The 24,140-nt window shown below is 40.7% G+C and overlaps 1 protein-coding gene and 1 long non-coding RNA gene across 2 annotated transcripts in view; one reads left to right on the top strand and one right to left on the bottom strand.

Annotated features, from left to right (window-relative positions):
- Window positions 1-1,755: 1,755 nt before the first annotated feature.
- LOC129148714 (uncharacterized) lies at window positions 1,756-16,415 on the bottom strand. The gene is made up of 3 exons (XR_008555675.1): window positions 16,374-16,415; window positions 4,065-4,243; window positions 1,756-1,926 (listed from the first exon to the last, which is right to left on the bottom strand). It is a non-coding gene; the product is annotated as an uncharacterized LOC129148714 (long non-coding RNA).
- The window catches only part of FAM81B (family with sequence similarity 81 member B), a 48,870-nt gene continuing 40,699 nt past the window's right edge, over window positions 15,970-24,140 (top strand). Inside the window, exons 1-3 of the mRNA XM_028149892.2 lie at window positions 15,970-15,994; window positions 16,432-16,529; window positions 19,621-19,685. Of these exons, the coding sequence (XP_028005693.2) occupies window positions 15,985-15,994; window positions 16,432-16,529; window positions 19,621-19,685 (173 nt within the window). The 5' untranslated portion in view covers window positions 15,970-15,984. The remainder of the gene's footprint in view (window positions 15,995-16,431; window positions 16,530-19,620; window positions 19,686-24,140) is intronic.

Genomic DNA, 24,140 nt, shown 5'->3' with positions numbered 1-24,140 from the left:
ATTTCACCAGAATCTATTTTTTAAATCTTCTGTTTCATATTGGTGTGTTTTTTCCAATGTTTTTCTCTTGTAAATAGAAAAGATGGTAAAATGTGAAGTTTCAGTAAGATTCAGGAAAGGTGCATTATTTAAGCAGGCCAGCATGCAGTACCAAAGATGGGACCGTTGGCAGCTGGAGGACTGAAAGACTGGACCCCTAGGAGATACTAAGACGGAGAGAAGGAAATCCCCAAGAACAACTAACCATTCACAATTTTCCTGGGCATGTCCTGTGTATGAATGTGACAACCCCATAAAGAGCACATAGGTTCCCCAACCCACCTCTGTCTCATTACCCTTAGGCAGAAACTATTTTTCCAGAATACTTGAGTCAAGTGATAACAAACCTCTTCAGTGTTTCATTTATCTTGGAATAGACAATTCAATCAAGACAAGTCTTCAGAATTCTTAAAAAATAGTACACATTTTTCCTAACTATTCTTAATACCTATTGATAACTTTCATCTGAATAAAGCCTCCTCTTTTTTTTTTAACTCGGTACAAAAAAGGTGTTCTCAAATAATGATGGATAACCTACTTATAAGAAAATATTGCTCCTAGCCCAAAAGACTATATCTAGGCTGCCCAGCTAAAGTGTTCTCTAGTTATAAAATATTTATAAAAGTAATTTTCCTATGTTTTGCCCTTTCAACAGGTAGGCAATTATAAAGATAGTGTTTTGTGTAGGAACTACATTTGTATTTTACTAGTTCAGCCATTTTCCCAAGTAAACAGCAACCTTTTCCTCATGGGCCCTTACCCAACATCATGTTTTTAATTTCATCCAAATTTTAGAAGGAATTTTTACACCTGTTTTAAGTAATAATGTTTTTAATTTTAAATACTATTCTGATCTTCAATTTCTATTTTTGCCTTTTTCACTCTTTACTTGTTTGCAGCATTTCTAAAAGACTGGTGTGCTTTTAGATTTTGGATTTTGAATGTCTGTTCAAAGAGAAGATGCACAAAAATTCAATCATGCAGAGCACCAAGCCTTCCCTTCTGAAAGACTAGACAGATACTCCGGTGTCAAACTTGAGTCTTAGCAGAGGGACCAAGCTCCCCAGCAGTTGGTATTGATGCTGGTCCTATACCTCTGGTAGGGGAGAGGGTGCCCTGGTGGAAGTCCACCAATGAAGATGCCATTGATCCCTAAGAGAATGTCCAGAAAATTCCTTTCTGAGCTTTTCACTGAGATTATTCTCAGAAACAAATTCTCTAAGGCAGTATTTCTGAAAGTATGTTCTATGGTTCACTATTTCCCTGGGGTGATAATAATTCTCAATTTAAAATAAACTAAAATTAGGTGGTTATGTAACTTTTGAAAATAAAGTTAAGCAGTTTGAAATGTTAAAGTACATGCTGAAGAGGGAGCTAAGGGAAATGGTGTTTCCTAACCATATTTGACCACAAAACTCTTCTTTCAAAGAAAAACTATTAAATGTCCCAATGAAGAAGTTTAAGCCACCAAGACAGCTTCAAAGGTAAATTGGCTCTTCTTCTATGTCCTTCTCCACTCCCAGTTACCCCGTCCCACCATTCGCTGCACCACTTCTTACTGGCGAGTCTCCAGACTCCTTTACCCTTAGCTGTGTATCCTGCCTGGATTTGCATCACCAGGCGCTCACCCCATGTGTTGAAAAGCCTTTTCTTAGTGAAAGAATGTAATTGTTTTATTCTCTAAAAGGACAGGTAGCTGCTTCTAACATGCTCCATGGCACCACTTTATCTCCTTATATATTTCCTCCAGGTGTCTTTCCCATGCACACACATGTCTTGGCTGAAATCAGTGGAATTTTTCCCCTCTTAATTTGATTGTCTCATCCATGTCTATGTTTCAATAGTGATGGCTTCTTTCAACAGGAGCTATGAAATGTGCTCTGCTTCCTGTCAGGAGAAAGGGTGAAATTGAACAAACAGCCAGCTTCTCTCCGTGTCAGAGGTGGGGGTATAAGAAACTTCATAGCCAAGCCTCTACTACTACCCCCTGCATCTCATATTTCTAATCCCTTCATCTCTGTCCCCTGAACCAAAACGCAGGTCTGTTGGCTTCCTGCTACCTAAGTGTAGTCTGAAACCTCAACAGCATGGCTTTGCCCTTTCTTTGGATCAAGGGATCAGGAAACTCTAACTGAAATGAGAGAAAAGTACATCTCCTATGTGAACCATGCTGTCACACCTGCTCCCATTGCTCGTCCTTTGACCTGACCTGGCCAGTAATTCTGCCAAGAGAGCACCTGTCTGTATGGTCTGAACCACCAGCCCAGCATCACACTCCACAGGACTCTAGGGTGACCGACCTCTGAGAGGTTTTCTAAGACTTGGGACTCTCAGTGCAAAAAAAGCCGGGAAAGTCCTGGACAAACTGGAATTGGCCACTCTGTTCTCAAACCAACCACCTTTGTCTTGTTTTTTCCTAGTAAAAGTACAAAATTAGGGCAGAATTCTTTTCATGAGATTCCTACTTGAAATCCTTGCTAGGAACCAGCTGGAGCCAGGCCAAGACCATGACTCAGTGGGGAGTCTGGCTCCTCCCCTCCTTTTCTCCTCCCTTTCAGCACCTTCAAATCCGCCTCCCCCACTCCCCCCACCCCCGCCGCCGGCCCAAACCTCCCCTTTCCATGTCATAAACATGTCATTCTAATTAGGAGAGTCAGCTAGAGACTCTCTTTGGAGTACTACACACAGTGTCTGTCCTGTAAGATGTCCCTTGGGGTCAGCTGGCACTTCCATCTCCTTGCAGTAAAGCTGATGCTCTTTCTTCCTAGTTGTCATTTGTGACCAATGGGGCTGATGAACTCTCCTGTTCTGGTACAGTTCCTCCCAGAACTGCCTGGCTGACTCACTGCTTCCTGAATCCATCCTTCCTCATGTATACAGAGAGAAATACATATGTTCTATGAACGGGTGCATACTAAATGCAGAATACTGAATAGGGAACACTGAATGCATGTGTCAATTTCTCTCTACCCATTTCTTTCTCTCTTACAGCAAGTCCCTAACAGCGAGACATACTACAAAAGTATGATTCCAATAGGACAAGCCACAGCTATTCAGTAAATGAGAAAACGAATCTTAAAGGTTAATGAAAGTTGCTGTAGGGAAAATGGATCTTGGCTCAAATACCCAGGACTGCTTCCTGTTTGGAGGTGAAAACTTACTAGTAAGCTTTCTAATGTTCAAATGGTCTGTAATTAAGTTGCTGTACTTGAAATGGCAAGGTTTTACCTATGTTCTCAGCCTAATCATACTTTTGTTACTAGGAACATTTTCATTCCGGAAGCTTTAAAAACCTGAATCATTATAAAAGGTACATGAAAAATGATTAAGTTTGCACTTTGGGGAAATTATTCCACATCTCTTAAACACCACAAGTCCATGGGTAACTATGAGTAATTCTGAAATGAATTTTCTACTGCAGAGAGAGAAGTTAATTGAAGTTTATCCAAGACTATATTTATCATACTTTATCAGTATATGAAAAAAGATCTGTGAATATATAAAATTAAATTTGGAATTGAGACCTAAAAGTATTGCTAAGATGAGGTAATTTTTTATACTTTCTAATGTACAACTAACCATTCATAAAATATATTTAAAACATTAAAAACTAGTCCACATCAAGTGATTCAATGCCTATACCACAAATAAAGTCAGTGGGCTGTTTTATACCTTGACTTGCTTACTCAAAGCTTTTAAAAATAAATATGCCACTTACTTATTTATACACCTAAGATCTAAACAGTATGATCTACAGATACGGTAATAATACGCTTTTTATTATATCAATTAGGATGTTTCTATTGCAAGTGACAATCCTATTCCAACTGATCTGTACAATAAAGGAATTGTACTGTTTCATAAAACTTGAAAATCTAAAATAGAGAAGTTTCCAGAAGTTATCTGACTGAGTACACAGTGAAGCCACCGAGGCTCTAATATTGTTTTCATTGTCTGCCCTGCTTTTCAAGGTTTTGCTTTATTGTAAGACTGGAGTCATTACCCCACAGAGGTTTGTTTTTTACCAAAAGGTGGGTGCTGTGAAGTCCGCAGGGCTTCCTTCTTCATGCTCCTCTCTGTGCCCAGCACCTACATCCATGTGCTTGGATCTCTGCCTCACCACATCAGCCGGGCACAAAACCATGACTGTTCACCGGTTTCCAAAACAGACAGAAACACCATTCTCCCCAAGTACTTAATGAATCTAGAAACCAAGATTTGAAGTCAAAGGTGGGGTCACCTCAAGCCCAAACTGGTCCATGCCTAGATGCTCTCTCCTCAATCTTTCACACACGTCCCAGCGGTTCCCTTCGCTCTGAGGAGCAAAGAGTCCTCCCCAGCTTCCGGTAGAGCGGCTTTCCCCACCATCCTCTCAGAATCCAGGTCACTACCAGGCACGCTCCCCAGTGGTTAATGAAGGCCTTACCCTTTAAAAAGTGGCTGGCTCCATCTGGAGGCATACCCACCACACTAGTCCTATAGGGGAAGGGCCCCTGCAGGGACTGAGACCCGGAGAGGCACAATATCATGCCCCAAACCCCTGCTGTGTGGCAGCAGGTTCTAGGCCCTTCCACCAGAGCGTGCTGCCCAGAGAGTGGGAGAGAACAAACTCTTATTGGATATTTGGATGACTTTTGATAGTATTCATCATTTGGTCAGTACCATTATTATATATATTTAAGTGTTATAATGTAAATATCTTTTATTCTCTTTCTCTCAATTTGGACAAATTGAAACTCTGCATTATTGAATAATTTTCTTTTGTTACCTAAACATAGTTTTATTTATTTATTATTTATTACTTAAACATACTAGGCTAACAAAGAATTATCCAGTGGAATGTCCAAGGATTTTGTTGAAGAGATTTAAAAATAAGTAAATATATGTTTATACATGTACCAGACACACATACACAAATCAATTCTTCTTACTTTCTTCAAAACAGTTGAAGTATTTTCTCATAAGTATCTTCAATAAACCTCTTTAATTTTACTTACTCGCTAAATTATCTAGACTCTTGAGCTTTTTAAAAAGAGCTTACCAAAAATATTAGCAAAAACTTCAATCCAACCCCCATATTCCAGATTCTACTAAATAAACTTAAATTAGTCAAGTTTTACTCAATGTTATTTACATAAATTTACTTATTCTGTGTTAAACACCCAATATTAGATTACATTGTTGCACTGTTTCTCAAAACTGACATTTTAAAACTAAACTTGCAAATATTAAAAATTAATTATGAAACATGGTTGAGAGGTGACTGGAGACATCTGATAGGTAGCCTGCTTTCCCACCTTCACCCAGGTGCCCCCACACACCTTACAACTCCCAGCCCAGCTCCCCTTCAGACCACTGGCTGCCACACTCTTCCCCTGCCTCTGCACTTCCCAGGCCCACACCCTCTCCTTTCCAGTGAACACGCCCTGCTCCTTAGCTCTGCCTGAAGCCAGAATGATTGGACCCTCTGTGTGAGTTAGCATCAATGCATGAGGAGTGCAGGGAACCACATCTCTGTTGCTTTTGACATGAGCCAAGATGGAAGGCAGGGTCTCCCTGACAACATACAACTTCAAGAACAGTGTCCAATATTAGGCCAAATGTTGGGAAGTAGGGGAAATGAGATTATCTGTTTCATCCATTTTATAGTCTAAACTAGCGTTCCCATTGCAGGAAAAATCCTGCAATAGGATTTCCTGTTGCACTCTACCCCGCCTCCGTTCCTCCCTTGTCGCCCACCCCGCCTTCTCCACCAGCCCGCCTGCTTTTTCCTTCTCCCCCGGCCCCGCCTCCGCTCCTCCTTTGTCGCCCGCCCCGCCTTCTCCACCAGCCCGCCTGCTTTTCCCTTCGCCCCCGGCCCTGACTTCGCTCCTCCCTTCTCCTCCCCCCCTCCCCACCCCCCCCCGCCGGCTTGCTTGCTTCTTCAAAGCTTTACTCCCTTCTGCAGCTCTTGGCTTCTTTTGACGCTGTCTTGATATGCAAATTAGCCACCATCTTTGTTGGGGTAATTTGCATACTCATCCTGATTGGTTGGTGGGCGTGGCTTAGGTGTAGCGAAGGTGCGGACAATTTGCATATTTGTCTATTATTAGATTAGATTTCACTGTTTCTGCCGGCCTGCGTGGCTCAGCAGTTGAGCATCAACTTATGAACCAGGAGGTCACAGTTCAATTCCTGGTCAGGGAACATGCCTGGGTTTCGGGCTCAATCCCCAGTGTGGGGCATGCAGGAGGCAGCCAATCAATGATTCTCTCCCATCATTGATGTTTCTCTCTCCCTCTCCATCTCCTTCTCCCTTCCTCTCTCAGAAATGAATAAAAATATTAAAAAATAAATTTCACTGTTTCTAACAAAGTACTTTAGAGTGAGATGCATTATAAAGCCATTCTTTGAAAAATAGTGTATGTTTCACCACGATTAAAGTAAACAGTAGAATGAAAAGCATAATTAAATTTAGCTAAAAACTGCCTTAAAAGATACTGTAGCAAGCAATTTGAGAGATGCTTGGCTCAGAAATCATTATGTTTGTTTTATTAACTACTACCTATTTCTCTGCCAGCCTATGCTTATATAGTCTTGAAAGAGAGAGGGAGAGAGAGAGAGAGAAGATGGAAATAGCAAGACAAAGAGTCAGACTCTGTCTCCATGATACCAAAGCGAGGACTGCCTCCTTCTACATCTTTCGCCACCACTTGGGAGCTGCTCGTAGGAGAGGCAAGAGCTGCGCGGCTCTGCGGCACAATGCGGGTGTGATGCAAGCGGCTCTGATGACACTTGTTTCAGTGACACCCTTACACCTGCGGAACCACCTTTGCTTCTCCATCCCTTTTCAGCCCTTAAACAGCCCATGGAATAAATACATCATCTGAAATCCACACGTCAATCAGATGGGGGAGGGGTGCGGACTGTAGTGAGAAATCACAATGTCTTCACAGAAAATTCTAAAAACCCAGAGTTTAAGTGAATTTATTTGGGTAGAGTTTACCTGCCACAAAATACACCCATTTTAGGTATATAATTCAATAGGGTTTGACTAATGCTATACATACCTCTGTAATCACCATTACAGTCAAAATATAAAATATTTCTATCGCTCCAGAAAGTTCCCTTGTGCACTTCCATGTAAATGCCCACAAGAAGATATTTTTTTAAGTCATAGAACACTTATTTGAACATTTTTAAATTGAAGAAGCGAAGAATCTGGTCTCTTGCCAGAAACAACATTTAGATCTTCAGTTCTTAACCTAAAATCGGATAACACTTCTCTGAGTACAGTTTTCACACAGACTAGCTACTAATCAGGAGCCGTTGCCACGGAGCTTGCAAACCTGGCTACAGTTGAAGTGTAACCTTCACCCAAACATCTGAGTGGAAAAGGGTGTTTAAACCTCCTCAACATATTCTGAAGTTATAAAGGTCTCCTACTACGGCTACATGGTAGGTAGTTAACATGGGTGAAGGGCTGGGGCGGGGGCGGGGAGGGAGGAAGCAAAAATGGAAAGGAAAAAAAAGATTCCGTTAAAAATGTGATATCACATTTATGCATTTATGTAAAATGATGTATGTATATATGTGTAAATTGAGTTTAAAATGTAAAAAATAAGCCCTAGCGGGTTTGGCTCAGTGGATAGAACATCGGCCTATGGACTGAAGGGTCCGGGTTCAATTCTGGTCAAGGGCACCTGCCATGGTGGCAGGTTTGATCCCCGGCCCTGGTCAAAGAGTGTATGGGAGGCAACCAATCAATGTGTCTCTCTCACATAGATGTTTCTCTCTCTCTCCCCTCCCTTCCACTCTCTCTAAAAATCGATGGGAAAATATCCTTGGGTGAGGATTAACAAAAATAAAAAATAAAATGTAAAAAATAATTACAGAGATACCTCAACTCTTACAAAAATGTTTAAAGTCTCCTAGTGAATCCCCTTCAAAACATTTCTTGTTTCATGTCTCATCAAATAATTTTCCCTCCCATCTTAAAATATAAAAGCAAACTAAAATCTAAAGCAGATTATTGACTGATGGGAATCGAGTCTGAGATTTGAAGTGAAAAGTGCTTTGTCAGCCTGAAGCTGAACTTTTTGCTCCAAGAGTGCTTTGCCGCCTACTTATCCATTGATCAATAATAGATCAGACAAGAACTTTTCCTGCCACTACTTTCTAAGAGGGGTGGAGATTCCGGCAAGTAAGGAACCCAACCAAAATTCCCGTCCTAAACCCCATGCCCATCTCTGTCGGGTGGAATCTGTGAAACATTCTGGAACTAGCAGGCACGTTCAGCCTGCTTACTTCAAAGCAGCATGCAACTAGCAAACGCTTATGAGTTCTAGTATCAGTTCTTTCAAAAATGTAAAAAGTGGTACACAGCATTAGAAAATGAAAATATGGCTTAATTTTAATCACAAAAAGACATTGGTAAGGAAATCACGGTAAATTGGAAAGAAGAAAAAATTATTCATAATTCTACCTTCCCAAAATAATTAAAGCTTGATAAAAATCCTTTTGTAATGTTTCTGAACTGTATGTTACATTTTGCATCCCAGTTATCCACTTAATTATCCAAATTTTAATTAGGATAAATAATCCTATATAATAAAAGCCTAATATGCTAATGTCTGACCATTTGTTTGACCGTTTGACCAGTCGCTATTACATGCACTGACCAGCAGGGGGAAGATGCTCTGACCAGTAGGTTAGCCTGCTGCTGGGGTCCGGATTGGGACTAGGTGAGATGGGCCAGATATGCCCTGGAACCCTCCCGTGTTCCCTCCCCAGCCCTGATCATGCACCAGTGGGGTCCCTCAGCCTGGCCTATGGGGATCGGGCTGAAACCGGTTCTCCAACATCCCCCAAGGGGTCCCAGATTTCAAGAGGGCACAGGCCAGGCCCAGGGACCCCACTGGTGCATGGCACTGGGCCTCTAGTTATTAATAAACATCATTGTTGATATTTGTAACAAGTCATACAAAATAATACTCAGCATTTCCCTAGCATTGAACAATTAAGATAAATAATCATTTTTTGGTTATTTTAACACTATGATAAACATGTTTGTCTTCTTCTGTATTTTGGGATATTTCCCTAGAACATATTTCAATATGTGCAATTTTTGCATAAAAATTTTATGTCTCTTGCTTTATTGACTTTTTTTCTTATTTTGCTTTGCAAAAATACAATAATTTTTAAGGCAACTTAACAGTGTGTATCAAGATGCTTACAAATATTCCTACTCTTTGATCCATTATTTTCTTAGAAAACAATCAGAGATATATAAAAATTTTGTGTACAAAAATATATAAAATGTTGTGTACAATATTATTACATCAGCAGAGGCCCAATGCATGAAATTCGTGCAAAGGGCTCGGCCCTCACAGCCCCGGATGCCTCGGCCTTCACAGCCTTGGCTTCATCCAGAAGGTCGTCTGGAAGGCTGTCCGGACGGTCATTCTGCTGTTCGGTCTAATTAGCATATTAGCTCTTTATTATATAGGACTAGAGGCCCGATGCATGAAATTCGTGCAAGAGTAGGCCTTCCTTCCTTCCCCCAGCTGCCGGCACCGGCTACCCTCTGGCACCCGGGCTTCCCTCTGGCACCTGGGACCCGGGCTTCCTTCCGGCCGCCAGCAGGCACCCGGGACCCAGGCTTCCCTCGCAGCCCTGGCTTCCAGAAGGATGTCCGGTCTAATTAGCATATTATGCTTTTATTATTATAGATTATTTCCACTGCCAAAATATTTGGCCACAATCTAAATGTCCAAAAATTAAAAAGCAGTTAAATAATATTATGGTATCCACAGAATGTATATTTTACAACCATTAAAATCCTATTTTCAAAAAAATACACAATAATAGGTGAAATGTCAAAATACAGCATATCATTAAGTTTAAATAAAAAGGTCAGGATGTAGAATTATATATATATATATAACGTATATACGATCTCATGTATACATATATACATATATGTTCATAACAAAAAATGCTAAAAACACATTAAAATACAATGATTATTTCAGTGATAATTTCAGAGGGGATGATTTTAAGTGTTTCTGCCTGTATGCTTTGTTATATATTTACATATTCAGTATATTAATCCTTTATGATATTTCTACAATATATCATATTTATGCATTTATGTAAAATTACATATCTATGTTTATAAATGGAAATTGAATATAACATTTTAAACATAAAAGTAATTATAGAGATACCCCAATTCATACAAAATAATTTTTCAGGGTTTGTTTTTTGTGTCTTTATTTTGTTTTGGACAGAGAAGTTTATCACTTTACATGGATAATTTTTCATGTTACAAATACAAAATCACCATGCTAAGAGTTCTGTTAACAAAGTGCCATTAAATGCTTCAGCAATAATGTGGAATCAGAGGCTCAAGCTTCCAAATAGTTCAAATGGTTTATACAATGCAATTTTAGACACAAAAAGAAAAATTCAATGGAGTTTTCCATGAGAACTAAAGATTTTAATCATAGTTTTACATTATTGTCTTAAGGTTTAAAAAAGAGTTCCTTCACAAGGAAGCAGAAACAGCATTTATACATTTGCCTGTGTTTTGGGGGCTTTGTTCTAAATCAGCACAACTACAGGACTCAAGGACCCAGGCACTCAGCTCTTCATCTCCTGTAGGGTAAATGCTAAACTCCTTAGTTTATCTAAACAAGACTCAAGCCCCTTTGGGGTCTGGCCTCTACTCACTTTAACAGCCTCATCTGATTATCAACCCTCCTGTTCCTGCCACTCTGCTCTACTTGCCATGGGGATGGGCATTCACTGAGTGAAAACGAGCTTCCTCTATTCTGGTGGGGGTGGGGGGTGGGGGGGTGCAATTCCTACAGAGCCATTGGACTCCCCTCAAGTCACCTCTTCCAAGAAGTCTTCCTCCTTTCCTCCTCCCCTTTCCTTCCCTGCTGTAGACTGCTGCCTGCTCTCCCCTGGACTGCCACAGAGTCTTTGCTTTCCTCTAAATTGCTTTTATCACACTTCATCTTGAAAGCCTGTGTACTTATTTTAATTCCCTTGTAAAATGTCAGAGAAGGCAGAGGCTTTTTCCTGTTTTGCTCATTGCTATATGCCCAGTGCCCAGAAAAGTACTTAGAAGGCAATAAAAGTTTGAAAGTGTATAAGACTGACTGCCAGAATAAATGAGTGAATGATTGCGTGAATTCAGCAGAGAACTTGAGCATCTCACACACAAGGTGCCTGGCCAGGGGCAAAAGTGATGCCAAGAGGAAGGGGCAGAAAAGCATGAAGTTTTACAGAGACTTCAAACACAGGTAGCCTGGGAAGGTGGAAGGAGCACAGACTGTCGTCAGACACACCTCTGTATGATTTTGAGACAGTTCCTCAACGGGTACTTGTAAACTGGGATGCTCAACTCATTCTGTTATTGTGAGAATTACCTGAACCATAAATATACACACCGTGCTTTGTGGATAGTAGGCATTCAGTAAATGTTTGACTTTTTTTCTTATCCCCTTGTGTTATAGTTTGGTCTATTTATTTCTATACCTATGAAAAGCTGATCACAAATTTCTAGAAAAAAAATGTACTGGACAAAATTATTTTTAATTTTTTAAAAGATAAACCATGCTAGAAGGGCAAAGGGAAGGTACCCAAACCCCTGCAGGGTCAGGCCTCCTGGCCAATAGATGTGGGTGTGTAGCACGTGCTGAAGTAATGGGTCCCAGAGGGGGTTTTCAGGGGTGAGTTTTGTATGGCACAGAATCTCACATATTTTAATGGTGAGACATAAAGTTATTCTCAGAGCAAGGAAACCTTTCTCTCTTATGGATTTTATTACCCTTTCTCTTGATGGGACAAACACATACAATATTAAATTCTGTCCTAGAGCCACTTGGCTAAATGTGTGGATGCCTAGGGCCAAAAATACATTCATTGATTTGGGGATGAAGATCTACTTATATGCTTTTCAAACAGATATTTCTGTTCACCTTGAAGCACTTGTGCTTGTGTTAGGCTGGGTGGCTGGGGGCACTGGTCTTGCTAAGCACAAAAATAGACTCCCCGGGATCATTAGAGCAGCAAGTTGGATTGCTGGCCGTGCCCAGCATGTGCCTGGCAAGCTGACATGCTCGAGGATGAGGAATGTAGGGTTTTTAGAGCAGACTGCCGCATCCACAGGCTCACTCAAGGCCTCCCTGGCCGAGCAAGGAACCTCCCCACAGCAGAAGGGATTTTTGCAGAGAAATGAGGGAAATAAGTCATGGCACGAGAACAGCTAGAATAAATATTCCTGCTGCCAGTAGCATAGAGACTCTGTAAACTAATTTAACAAGCACAAGCTTTTATTGCCTCCACAGAATCTCATGGCTCCTATATCTGGAGGCAACACCATCAATCGCTACTGGAATTGTCATTGCCTTTGAATTATTAGCTTACCTAGCATTGTATTGTATCATCAGCCAGGTGGAATTTTGTCAGTGTTTTTAGTTGTTGTATTTTGTTTATTTTGGACTTTGTTTGCCCATATGGATATGTGTGACAGACTGTGTTCAAAGGTGGGTCCACCTTTCTACTGTGTATTTTATCCTTCGGCATTTTGTTTCATTGTAAATTATCAACGTTATTATCTTTTAATGCATCACTCTTCTTCATTTGGTTAGTCAATGTATTTGGCTGATATTAACCAAAGCCAGATAAAGAGCAGTGGGTGCTGGAGGCAGGAAACACAGCTAAGGGAGGTGGGAATTCACCACAGTAGCTTGGCTACAATTAGGTGTCTGGGGACAGGCTGTTTGTTCAGAGGTGGGAGAGACAGAAGTGGTAACAGGGAAGGAGAGAATGGAAACAAGAGCCTGGCGGACAGGTGGAGGGGGAGCAGCAGCTAGGTTTAAACACAAGGGAGGAATGGCAGCAAGTAGGGGAGACTGCCCGGTAAGGCTGCGGTTTGGCTTTGGGGGAGGGGCAGATGGTAATTAGGATAGAGGAGGTGGTTTGAAAGGAGAAAGCTCCTCCAGCACTGCTACCCTGTAGGAAAATTCACATCCGCACAGAATCTGAGACACTGAGACACGGCCGGATGGCTGGATGCCTGGATGGATGGGTGGGCAGACAGACAGACAAACAGATGATTGTTTATAGGAAGACAGTAGCAATTTGAGGAACACCAAAGAGGACCTTGACCAAAATCACGTTCGCTGTGGGCCTTCAGGGATGCCACCCTTACAAATTCTTTCCTTTGCGTTGTTCAGGGTGTGGTCCTTGGGTCTCTGGATCAAAATGAGCTTGTTTAGAAACTCGTGGGAGAGGGGACTAAGCATCTGCAGTTCAAGAAACGATCCAGGTAAGTGTTACACATACTGATGTTTGAAATGCCTGGGCTACAGCATCATCCTTTGTCAGGTGTGACGTCCATGCTGACATCAGGTCTTTTTTTAACGGACCACTGGTTAAAAGTCAGACAGGAAGAGAATAGGATAATAAATATTTTCTGGTGGAGAGAAGGGCCTTTCTAAGCGTCAGTGGAGGGTCCGAAGCAGTAAGAACGCCTGGAAGTATCCTCAGGGTTGTTATGAGGGGAGAGAAAAGTCAAATTACCCTGAGTGCCACTCGGGTTCAAATAAAGTGCCCACTCCTTCACAACTCATGTCACATTCACCCACCTAACCCCAGAGAGAAGTCACCTGTGCTTCTGATGTGTAGAATTTTGTCTACACATCTTTATGGACTTCACTTACTCATTCATTTAACAAATACTTATGAGCACTTACCCTGTGCCAGACACGGTTGTAGGCATTGGGGCAGAGCCGTGAACAAAGGAGACAAACAGGTCTGCCCTGTGGAGCTTCGATTCCAACAGGGAAAACGTTTAGTAAGAAAAGTAAATACGTATTAGATAAATGCTAAGGGGGAAATCCAGTAGGAAATAGTAATAGGAAGTGGGTGAATATAAAAGGAAGCTGTAATCGTAGATAGCCCTGCAAGACCTTGTTGAGATAGTGATGTTTAAATTAAGACCAGAAGGACTACCGGAAGTGAGCAGAGGGGCTACCCAGGGAAAGTGCATTTAAGAGGAGGCAACAGCAAGATTAAAGGCCCTGAGGCAGGGCCTGCGGGTATGTTCCCAGTACCAAGGTGGCCTTTTCGGCTGGAGGAGAGCAGGCAAGGGAGAGTCCTGGGAGATGAGGTCAGATGGCTCTGAGGGACCCATCACTTGGGCCTCAGAAAGCTTTTGTAGATTTTAGAAACATTTTGTCCTTTACCAGATGGAAATTGGTGAAGAATTTTGAGCTGGTGAGTTTTATGGTCACTACTCACTTTGACAACATCCCTGGTTATTTTGTTGAGAATAACTGATGGGGGGAAAGTTTGATAGAAGACTAGTTTTCAAAAGCTATTGCAATCATCCAAGGGAGAAATAATGGCAGCTTGGACCCGTGTGGCAGCAGAGAAGGTGGTGAGAGATGACCCACTCTGAATATACTTTGGAAGTTTGGCCAACAGGTAGCGTAAGAGAGCACAAGAGGAATGAAGAGGAACTCTAAGGTTTGGGGCCTGAGCAACTGGACAAGGGCTGTTGTCATTTGTTGCTACGGGAAAGGCGGTTTGGAGAACAGCTTTGGGGGAAAGGGTAAACACTTAAACACTCAGAGGTAGAGTGAGTAGCTCTGCTGGTTTGCCTGGGGCTGAGGGTTCCCAGCACACAGGACTTCTGAGAAAACTTGAAGCTGACTGAGATGACTGACCACCTGCTCAGAGGCCAGGGAGATGAACCAGAAGCCGGTGAAAAGGAACAGCAGAGCCACAGGAGACAGGTTGCCCTGGGAGCCAAGTAAATAACAAGTTTCAAGTAGAAGACAGCTCTCAACTCTGTCAGGTGTTGCTGATGGGGCAGTGAGATAGGGGCTGAGAGTTGACCACTGGATTTAGCAACAGAGAGGTCACAGGGAACCTTGCCAAGAGCAGTTTGAGTGAAAGGAGTGAGACTGAAAGCCTGATTTTAGTGATTCGAGACTATTTTAGTCAGCTCAGGCTGCTCTAACAAAAACACCCTAGACTGTGTAGCTTAAACAACAGAAATGTGTTCTCACAGTTCTGGAGGTGGGAAGTCCAAGATCAAGGTGCCAACAGATTCAGTTCCTGGTGAGAGTCCTCCTTCTGGCTTATAGACAACTATCATCTTACTGTGTCCTCACACTTTGTTCAGAGTGTGTGTGTGTGTGTGTGTGTGTGTGTGTGAGAGAGAGAGAGAGAGAGAGAGAGAGAGAGAGAGAGAGAGAGAGATTAAGATTGCTTTTTCTTCTTATAAGGACACCAATCCTCAATCCTATAAGATTAGGACCCCACTCTTAAAATCTCACCTAACCTTAATTACCTCCTAAAGATCCTATCTTCAAATACAGTCACACTCCAGGTTAGGGCTTCAGCGTATGAATTTGGGGAGGGACACAATTCAGACTATAGCTAAGAGAGAAATTGGGAAGAGCAAACTATACCCTCAGGAAGTTTTCCTGCACAGAAAAGGAAAAAAGTGAGTGGTAGCTGAAGGGTATATAGGATCAAAAGAAGGTTGTTATTTGCTTTAAGGTGGTTGGAAGGGGGCAATGTGAAGGTGAAATCAGAAGGAGAGTATGGCATATCAGTTTTTAAATGGCCACATCCCAACCAATGAGACAAAGAAGTGAAGGACCCAGTGATTTTCATGACAATGAGCATTAAGAAAGACACTTCAAGCTCCTAAATTTCAGAAATTTACGGACTTTAAGTGTGTGACATCACAGATTCTTCCTGCAGTCACAATGCTGCTGAGCCACCCTGGAAAATACTCCAGAAATAGAAAGACTTTAGTCAGGATTCAATCAATATTCCTTAGTACTCTGGCTTTCAAAGAAAGAAAATTTTTTTAAGTCTCTGTTTCCCTTCAAAAAAATCAAATCAATAAAAAATAAAGCCAGGAAATCAAGCATCATGAGTTCAGGTATTTATCTCATGGATTACTCAAGGTCTCTGAATTTCTCATACTTTACTATCTGACTTATATTTTATATTATATATAAACAAAGTAATAAATCCCAAAGAAAACCATTGGATGGTTTGGGCACAATAGGGTGAGAAATCATTCCATATTATTTTAGAATAGTTTGATCTAAATGAGTGCATTTCGGCCAAGTTTTCTAAATGTATAATGGAAGTGCCTGAGATGATAAGCTCTTCTAGCTGACTAGAGGTGTGAGTGGAGGGCCTTGGGGTGGGGCGATTGGGGTAGGTAAGCAGGGAAGAGGGGAGTATAAACCAAAATTGGAAGGCTCCCTTTAACCATTGCCATATGTACAATAATACAATTTAAAGAAAATTACCACTGCAGAAATTCATGTGCCATAGTTCCTGATCTGACTCAGCATTCTGGTTGCCTAGATACAGATATAAACAAAAGTGTCTCCCCGACTGCGGAGGAACAGCCAGATGAACCTGATGGCCCCCTTCCTGGCTCAGCCAGTGACCAGGAAAACAAAGTAAGTACTTTTAGCTAGTCTTATTAAAAATAGAACATTTTGTTCACCTTCTTTAAAGCTCAGCATTGCTTAGAGACTTCTAAGGAATCCTGGAAAAGTTGTTTTTATTTTCACTCTACCCACATTTCCTGTTGGTTTGTTGTTTTCTTTCTGCTTTGACAAAGTGACTAATGGCAACACAAGCTGAAAAAGCAAAAGGGGCTCAATTTTCGAATACATTCATTGGACTGACATTTAATATCTATGCTAAAAATTAAAAAAAAATAATTTTTAGTAAGATACAAAAGAAACTATGATAAAGTCAAGGTATAGATGGCATCTGTAACATGAAAAAGAGGTCAGCTAAATGGAATGTTTCTTTTACTGGTACTTGTCATAGCTTCCCCATTAATGAAAAAGAACATTCAAAAAAAGAAGTGTTTTCAGACTTTGCTTTTTCATTCCCATGACACCTGACCAGCAGGTGCAGCTTCTTGTGATGGAAAGAGCACTGGGAAGATAGCACAATGTCAAGCACTGATATTTTGTATCTAGTGGCTGTACCACACACTAGCTGTGTGACTTTCAGCCATGACTTAACCTCTCTGTTTCTTTTTCTGTGAAACGGGATAATTAAGCCTGTCATTCAAAGAAGTAGGGTTTGAATGGGCCACTAAGGTAAAGAGCTTAGCATGTAGAAAGGACTCAGTCAATAGCTATAATATAATTATTATCATTACCCATATGATCTTGAATAAGTCCATTACTTCTCTGCTCCTCAGATTCGTCACCTATAAAAATAATCCTCTTAAATTATTTCTGTAATAAAGAAGGATTTCAGTTACTTAAAAGAACTGTTATTCTTTTGATAAAATCACATGACATATGGACGTATTTTATAGGCAATTAATCCATAAAGGACCACAGCGTTTTCAAGTATTATTCTGAAACAGGTGAAAACTGATGCATGTAAAAATTCCCATAATAAGCATCAAGTTATTTGTGAGAATTTTTATATAATAACATTCTAGCTTGTAGGAATAGGGATGAAACCGAGCTGAAACAGAAACTCCTACATGCAATTAGCAAAGTTATTAAGTTTACTGTGTTAGATATATAAAAAAATTACACAGAAATAAAGAGGAAATATATATGCCATAATGTTAACGACTTTTGCTCAAAGCAGAATTATAAGTGAAAACATTTTTTTCTGCATCTTTCATTTTTCTATATTCTTAAAATTTTCCTCCTTTATCAGGTTTAACATATGTTTAAAAGTTTATGACTTGTAGGTGTGTTATGAGGATGCTACTTATGGTTTTCCAAATAAGACTAAAAATTAATAAAATAAAAATAAAACATATGTAGCCAATTGTTTCACTTGAGAAGGAAAAATGATGACAATAACCCAGTAATTTAGTGTCCTTGGACAAACAGTCATCATCACTCTCTCATTCCACAAACACTTACAAAGGGCTACTAGGTGCCACACTTATAGGGACCAGCCAGTTGCTGAGGAAATACCACAAACAGACTCCCGCAGGCCAGGGGCAGCCGTGGAGAGCTGAGCAGGAAACAGCTGGCATTAGTAAGTGAGGAACAGGGTCAGCACTGTTCCAGCAGAAAACTGGGGTGAAAACAAGAACAGGAGCAGGCCAGGCGTGGTCTCTAGGGCGTGAGGGTGGTTTGCACAGCATGAACCTGCGCACCCAGGGGGTCATTATATTCCTTCTGTAGGGAAAGACCAGGCTTCAGAGCAGCAGACCCCACTCAGCAATGGGGAGAGGGTCTAAAGCCTGTTCTGGCCAGGACAGGCCAGGGCAGGCCAGGCCAGGAGAGCCTTTCTGTTGTTAGCTTCGTTGGTAATTGACTTTTTTTTTTTTTTTTTTTTAGTTTCACTGGAGGAGCTAGATTTCCAATTAAGTTTCTTAGGCCTTAAATTAAGAAGAAGTGGCAATTCCTTAAGCATTTGCAAAACGAACAATTTCTGTATGTGGGTCTCAACATATTCTGCTCACCATCGCATTATACAATAACATAAAGCAAGAAAAAATATCCTAGGGACATATTTTGTTTAAGTTTTAAAATGAGATGGGGGTCCACTCTTCTCTCCTATTGAATCTAGTTCAGTGACAGGTTATTAAAATGAAGATAAAAATGTGTCCTGTTCTTAAACTTAAAATAAAAGAGCATTAGAGTTGAAGACAGTTTCATAGCATATGCAAACACAGTGAGTACATTTTGATCCTCTTTCTTCCTACAAATGCTGCAAAATTATGAACTTTAATGCACATAGAACTTTCTAGTGATGCCATTTTTAAAAAATAGCTAAGCATTCATATGGTCAACTATGTTTAGTACTAGTAAGTTATGTACATAACTGTGCTCTGACTTTTTTAAATACATGTTTTAATTGATTTCAGAGAGAGGAAAGGAAAGGGAGAGACAGAGAGAAACATCAATGATGATAGAGAATCACTGATCGGCTGCCTTCTGCACGCCCCACACCGGGGATTGAGCCCGCAACCCCAGGCATGTGCCCTGACTGGGAATCGAACTGTGACCACCTAGTTCATAGGTCAACACTCAACTACTGAGCCACACTGGCTGGGCAACTGTGCTCTGACTTTTATCTCTCATTGGCTATAATAAACTGGCACCCAGCTTTATTAGAAAACAAAACAAAACTCGATAGACTAGTTTTATAGTTTTGGGCTTTTTTTTTTTTTTTTTTTAGAAAATTAGCTGATTTCCCTTGGAATTCAGCATGTCAGGAATAATTCACTCTGTAAGGACTTCTATAGTAACTCAGCCAATAATCACTGGATATTTCATTTAAAAATTATCTAAGAATAATGTATTACTTTGACCTTTCCCAAAAGTTTTTCCTATGATATCAAATCTGTGAAATGCAGCTCCCTGATGTCTTCCCAGAACTTGACTTTAGTTTTAGTCTCTAGCAATACAAAAGGGGTCTGTGCAAGATTGTAACTGGGCTGATGGTCTATGATCTATAGTTTTTGTTTTGTTTAAAATTTAAAAATTTATGTAAGGATAAGATAGATAGGAATTTCCCTGATGGTACATTTTAAAGCCATGACCTTTGTTTTAGGTAAGATTATCTCCAGTCAAAATGTCAACCAAGAACTCTACAGATCTAGTTGAATATGTTGACAAGTAAGTCTAAATTATAACTAGTTTTAACTACTTACTGTATTTAATGATTCAGTTAGAGATTAAAGGGGTTGAAAAGATCTTTCGTTCATCCAAACTAGTCTCTGCTTTTGAAAGAGACTGAATTAAACCATCTGAAAAAGACAAGCCTCTCTATCCTATTCCTTTCTGATTGACAGAGCAAGCTGATTTTACTGTCTGCTCTTTAATAACCTCCATGGGTTCCCATATAATTATGAATGAAACTAGAGGTCCAGTGCACGAAACTTGTTCATGAGTAGGGTCCCTAGCAGCTGCCAGCTGCCAGGCAGGGCCTTCCTTCATTCCGCGCCACCCCCTGATGGTCAGCACACGTCATAGCGAGCGATCGAACTCCCAGTTGGTCGAACTCCCGAGGGGACACTTTGCATGTTAGGCTTTTATATATATATAGATAATACAGCATAGGCAATGCGTGACATACTAGTACAAGCTCTGACATATGTAACTATGACTTTACAAATAAACCAAATAAATCTTTTAACATTTCATGATCAAAAGTCAGGAAAATTTGAAATATATTAAATTAATCATAAAAAAATTTTGATTGAGCTGTTTACAGTGCCTCACCTGGAGCTCATCCAGGGGAGGCCTACAGAAGAGGGACAGCTCTGGGGAAGTGGAAACATAACGTGCTATTGACACATGTGCAATGTCCAAAAGATCCTAGAATTCCAGTTTGAAAAGGTGAGATCACAACAGGCAATGCATATTAATTTTGTTGTTTTCTATTCCATTTGTCAGAAGAGGACTTATTCTTATACACCAATTAATGTTTGCAGAGAACTTGGGATTTAGTATCAGGCTTTCTGCGATTTTCTGTGTGACCTCAGTCAGTCTCACAATGTCTCTGGGCTTTGGTGCTTCCATTTGCCAAATGAAGAGGTTAGATGAGACGCTCTCCAAGACCCACTGCAGCTTGTAAATAATTCTGGCTCTAAAACTATACATCAAACAACAGGTGACCTTGAGAAAAGTAAAAGGTCTTCTCTTTTCTGGGCAATCTCTGCTCCCTCTGTAAAATGGAGTGAGGTTTTAAGTGGTGGGTGATGAGCAGCCTGAGCCCCAAGGGCTGTCTTATTCCAGATAAGACCCAGATTTCATTTCCACGATGTGGATTAGAAAGATGCCTCTACTTTCTATTTCTCAGCTCTGCCCACAATTTCCCATAAATACTCTTTTATGTAGTAAAGTAAATGGCTAAGATTTAAGAACATACATTATTTGCCCATGGGATTTAATTTTGAACGGAAAACAAATTCCACCCATAAATTTTTTTTCTTCAATCGACACTCCTTAAAACATTTCTTACTATTGAATCAAAGAATTTATAAGGTCTCTTCTGTCCCTAAGATTCTATGGTCTTCAAAAATTGGTTACCACCATTTATTCACTTAACAAATATTTATTGAGTATCTACTAAGTGCCAGGCGTTATGCTGGGCACTTGGAGAGCCATCAGTGAACAAAGGAGACAAAGATCCCTGCCCTCATGGAGCTTCTGTTCTAGCAGGAAGAAGGGACACACATTGTAGAAAGTCTGGCGAGAGTAGGCCTCATTGAGACGTTGACATTTGAGTAGAGACCAGATGAGGAAGTTGGCCATGTGGACATCTTAAGGAAGAGCAAAGTTTCTAAGGCAGGAAATCCCTGTCGTGTGGCAGAAACATCAATGAGGTGAAGAGGGCTGGAATTAAAAGGAGAAAAGTATAAACTTGAACTATGATGCTATCTTGATGAGGGAAATGAAATTGCTTTGTAATGAGGAGCTGTCTGCGCTGGGCGTTAGCCAATACGTACCTCCGGTATTCCCTCAGTAGTACGTTTTGGGGAGATGAAGGTCTGGCTGACATCCAAAGAAGGGCATTTAACGTTTAGATACATAAAACTATCAGTAAGTCAAATGGGCAAAGTAGTCAATGATTAATGATTTCTCTTTGCAGTAGAATATGGCATTCAGGGTCTGGAAAGTATGCATCTTCAAGGTCTTCTTCTTAGTACCATGGCAGATATTTTATTAGACCGTGATGTATTGCTTTTGTTGCTACATGATGGAGATGGATATTTCACATTACAGTACACAAGAAAGGAAGACAAAACGCTGTTGTTTGAGCTTTCTATGGGATAAGTCATGTTAGGTTGGAGATCTTTCAGGTTTCGTTTTGCAATATCATATCCTTCTTTGAGAGCAATTAGCTCCCACCTGCTTGCCTCCATAAGAAAACAAATCACAACAGGTACATCATTAATTCTGTAATTTTATACTGTAAATGTACTGAACAAGAGGAGTTTGCCTCATGCAACTTTTCTCCATAAAACACCCCCAATCAGTCTCCTTATCCAGTCTCCTCCTGGCCTGGCCACTGTTTGGAGTCCTCTCCTTCCCAAGCCCCTCCATGCAGACCCCAGTGCTGGCCTAACCCTATCGGCCTTGGTCTCCTTCCTCCCAGACTTCACCCACAGAAACACGAATTGCCCCCCTCACCTCCCTAGAGCATTCAGCCCTCTGTAAAACTAAGCAATGGAGGCTGCTGTAGCCACCAAAATCCATCTGCCAGGGGGTTATAAATAAGCAATGGAGAAACTTTATAAAATAGATTTTCAACTTCATTGCTATAAACACACACACACACACACACACACACACACACACACACACACACACACGGTATCCAAAAAAATGTATACACACTTTGAATAATTATTTATTCCAATGGGTTAAATCTGAAAAGAAACAAACATCAAGTGAGCTATCAGCTGCTAAGTGTGTATACATTTTAGGGAACACTCTCTCTAGATAGATAGATAGACAGACAGACAGACAGACAGATAGATAGATATAGATAGATAGATAGAGATTTATACTATATAGACATATATGGCAGGACTCTGCACTGCTCATGTAACTAGTCATATATTAGATCTCACAAAAATGAAAATTTTCTTAAGTTATTATGCCCTTTTGTGTTCTGGAAAAGGGGTTAAATTTTCAAATTTTTGTATTTTGAGAATTATGGGTTGCCAAAATGGTTCTCAGAATCTTCTAAGTAAATTTAGTTCTCTATTCGCAAGAACAGAACAGGCAGAGAAGTGAGAGGCTATATGCACCGGCGCATCTGCCAGCAACAGCATGGCTCGTGCAAGTCACACCGAACTGCAGAGAAACAGAATTCAGAGTTTGTGGAAAATCTGTGCAGATTCAGTTGCCAGCTGCATCATCAATGATTTATGTAATTCCCAAATCTCTCTCTCTCTGAAAGTCCCCCAGGAATTCTTCCTCCTGTGGTTAGTAACTCCATCTGGACTCGTCTGGAATATTCAGTTAAATTTCCTTTCACAGTTAAAGTTACATATGAGTCCCACTGATGTAACACATATATGAAGGAATGAAGCAGTGAATGGTTTTTATTTGGAAAAGGATCATGGTGGCCACATTGTGCTGCAGCAAAAGGCCTCAGCTTTAACCTTTGGGTGATCTGATGATTTGGACAATGGTATCATTGGAAATCTCTCTGAGAAAACTGAGACTTCACACATTTGTGCTTCCAGTTGTTGATTTAGAAAAAAACAACTGGAAAACAACATTCTCTTTTCTTCTGGTAAATGGAAATAGGGGGAATTATAAGCTCTGTGGTCCTCTTGTAGGAATCATGTAGATAGAACTAAACAGGGAGCAGGCCTAAGCCAGCAGGTGGATATCCCCTGAGGGGTCCCAGACTGCGAGAGGGTGCAGGCCGGGCTGAGGGACCCCCTCCCCCCAAGTGCACAAATTTTTGTGCACCAGGCCTCTGGTATCTATATAACTTGAGAGCTCATATTCCACCTTTCACACGTCAGCAGTTTATTACATACCCTGCCTTTTATTATTACTGATTCACACGACCAGCCCTACACCAGTGCAGTTCAGTCTTTAGAATACATTAGGATCACCTAAAAACTTATTTATTTTTTAAATCTTCACTTGAGGATATGTTTTTATTGATTTTCAGAGTGAGAGGAGGGGGGGAGAGAGAGAGAGAGAAATATCGATGTGAGAGAGAAACATCGATCAGTTGCCTCCCACATGTGCCCAACCAGGGATTGAACCAGCAACCTTTTAGTGTATGGGACAATACTCCAACCATTGGAGCCCCCTGGCCAGGGCACATAAGTGCTTATTTAAAATACATATTCTTGCTCTCCCTTTCACACCCACAAGATTATGATTTAGTAGGTCTATGGTGGAGCCAATGAATCTGCATTTTAACAGCACCTCTCCCTTCCCCATTCCCATAATATTAATTCAAGTTTCTTTGTAAGAAACACTGAATTAGACTAATTTCCTTGGGGGATGAAACTATTGTATATTGCGTATGGACTAGAGTAGACACTCGGTAAATTCTGACTGATATATTTCTATTGCAACTGAAATTGTTATTGG

Source organism: Eptesicus fuscus, chromosome 4 (assembly GCF_027574615.1).
Source record: "Eptesicus fuscus isolate TK198812 chromosome 4, DD_ASM_mEF_20220401, whole genome shotgun sequence".
Lineage (NCBI taxonomy): Eukaryota > Metazoa > Chordata > Mammalia > Chiroptera > Vespertilionidae > Eptesicus > Eptesicus fuscus.
This window is presented reverse-complemented; position numbering and strand designations above follow the sequence as displayed.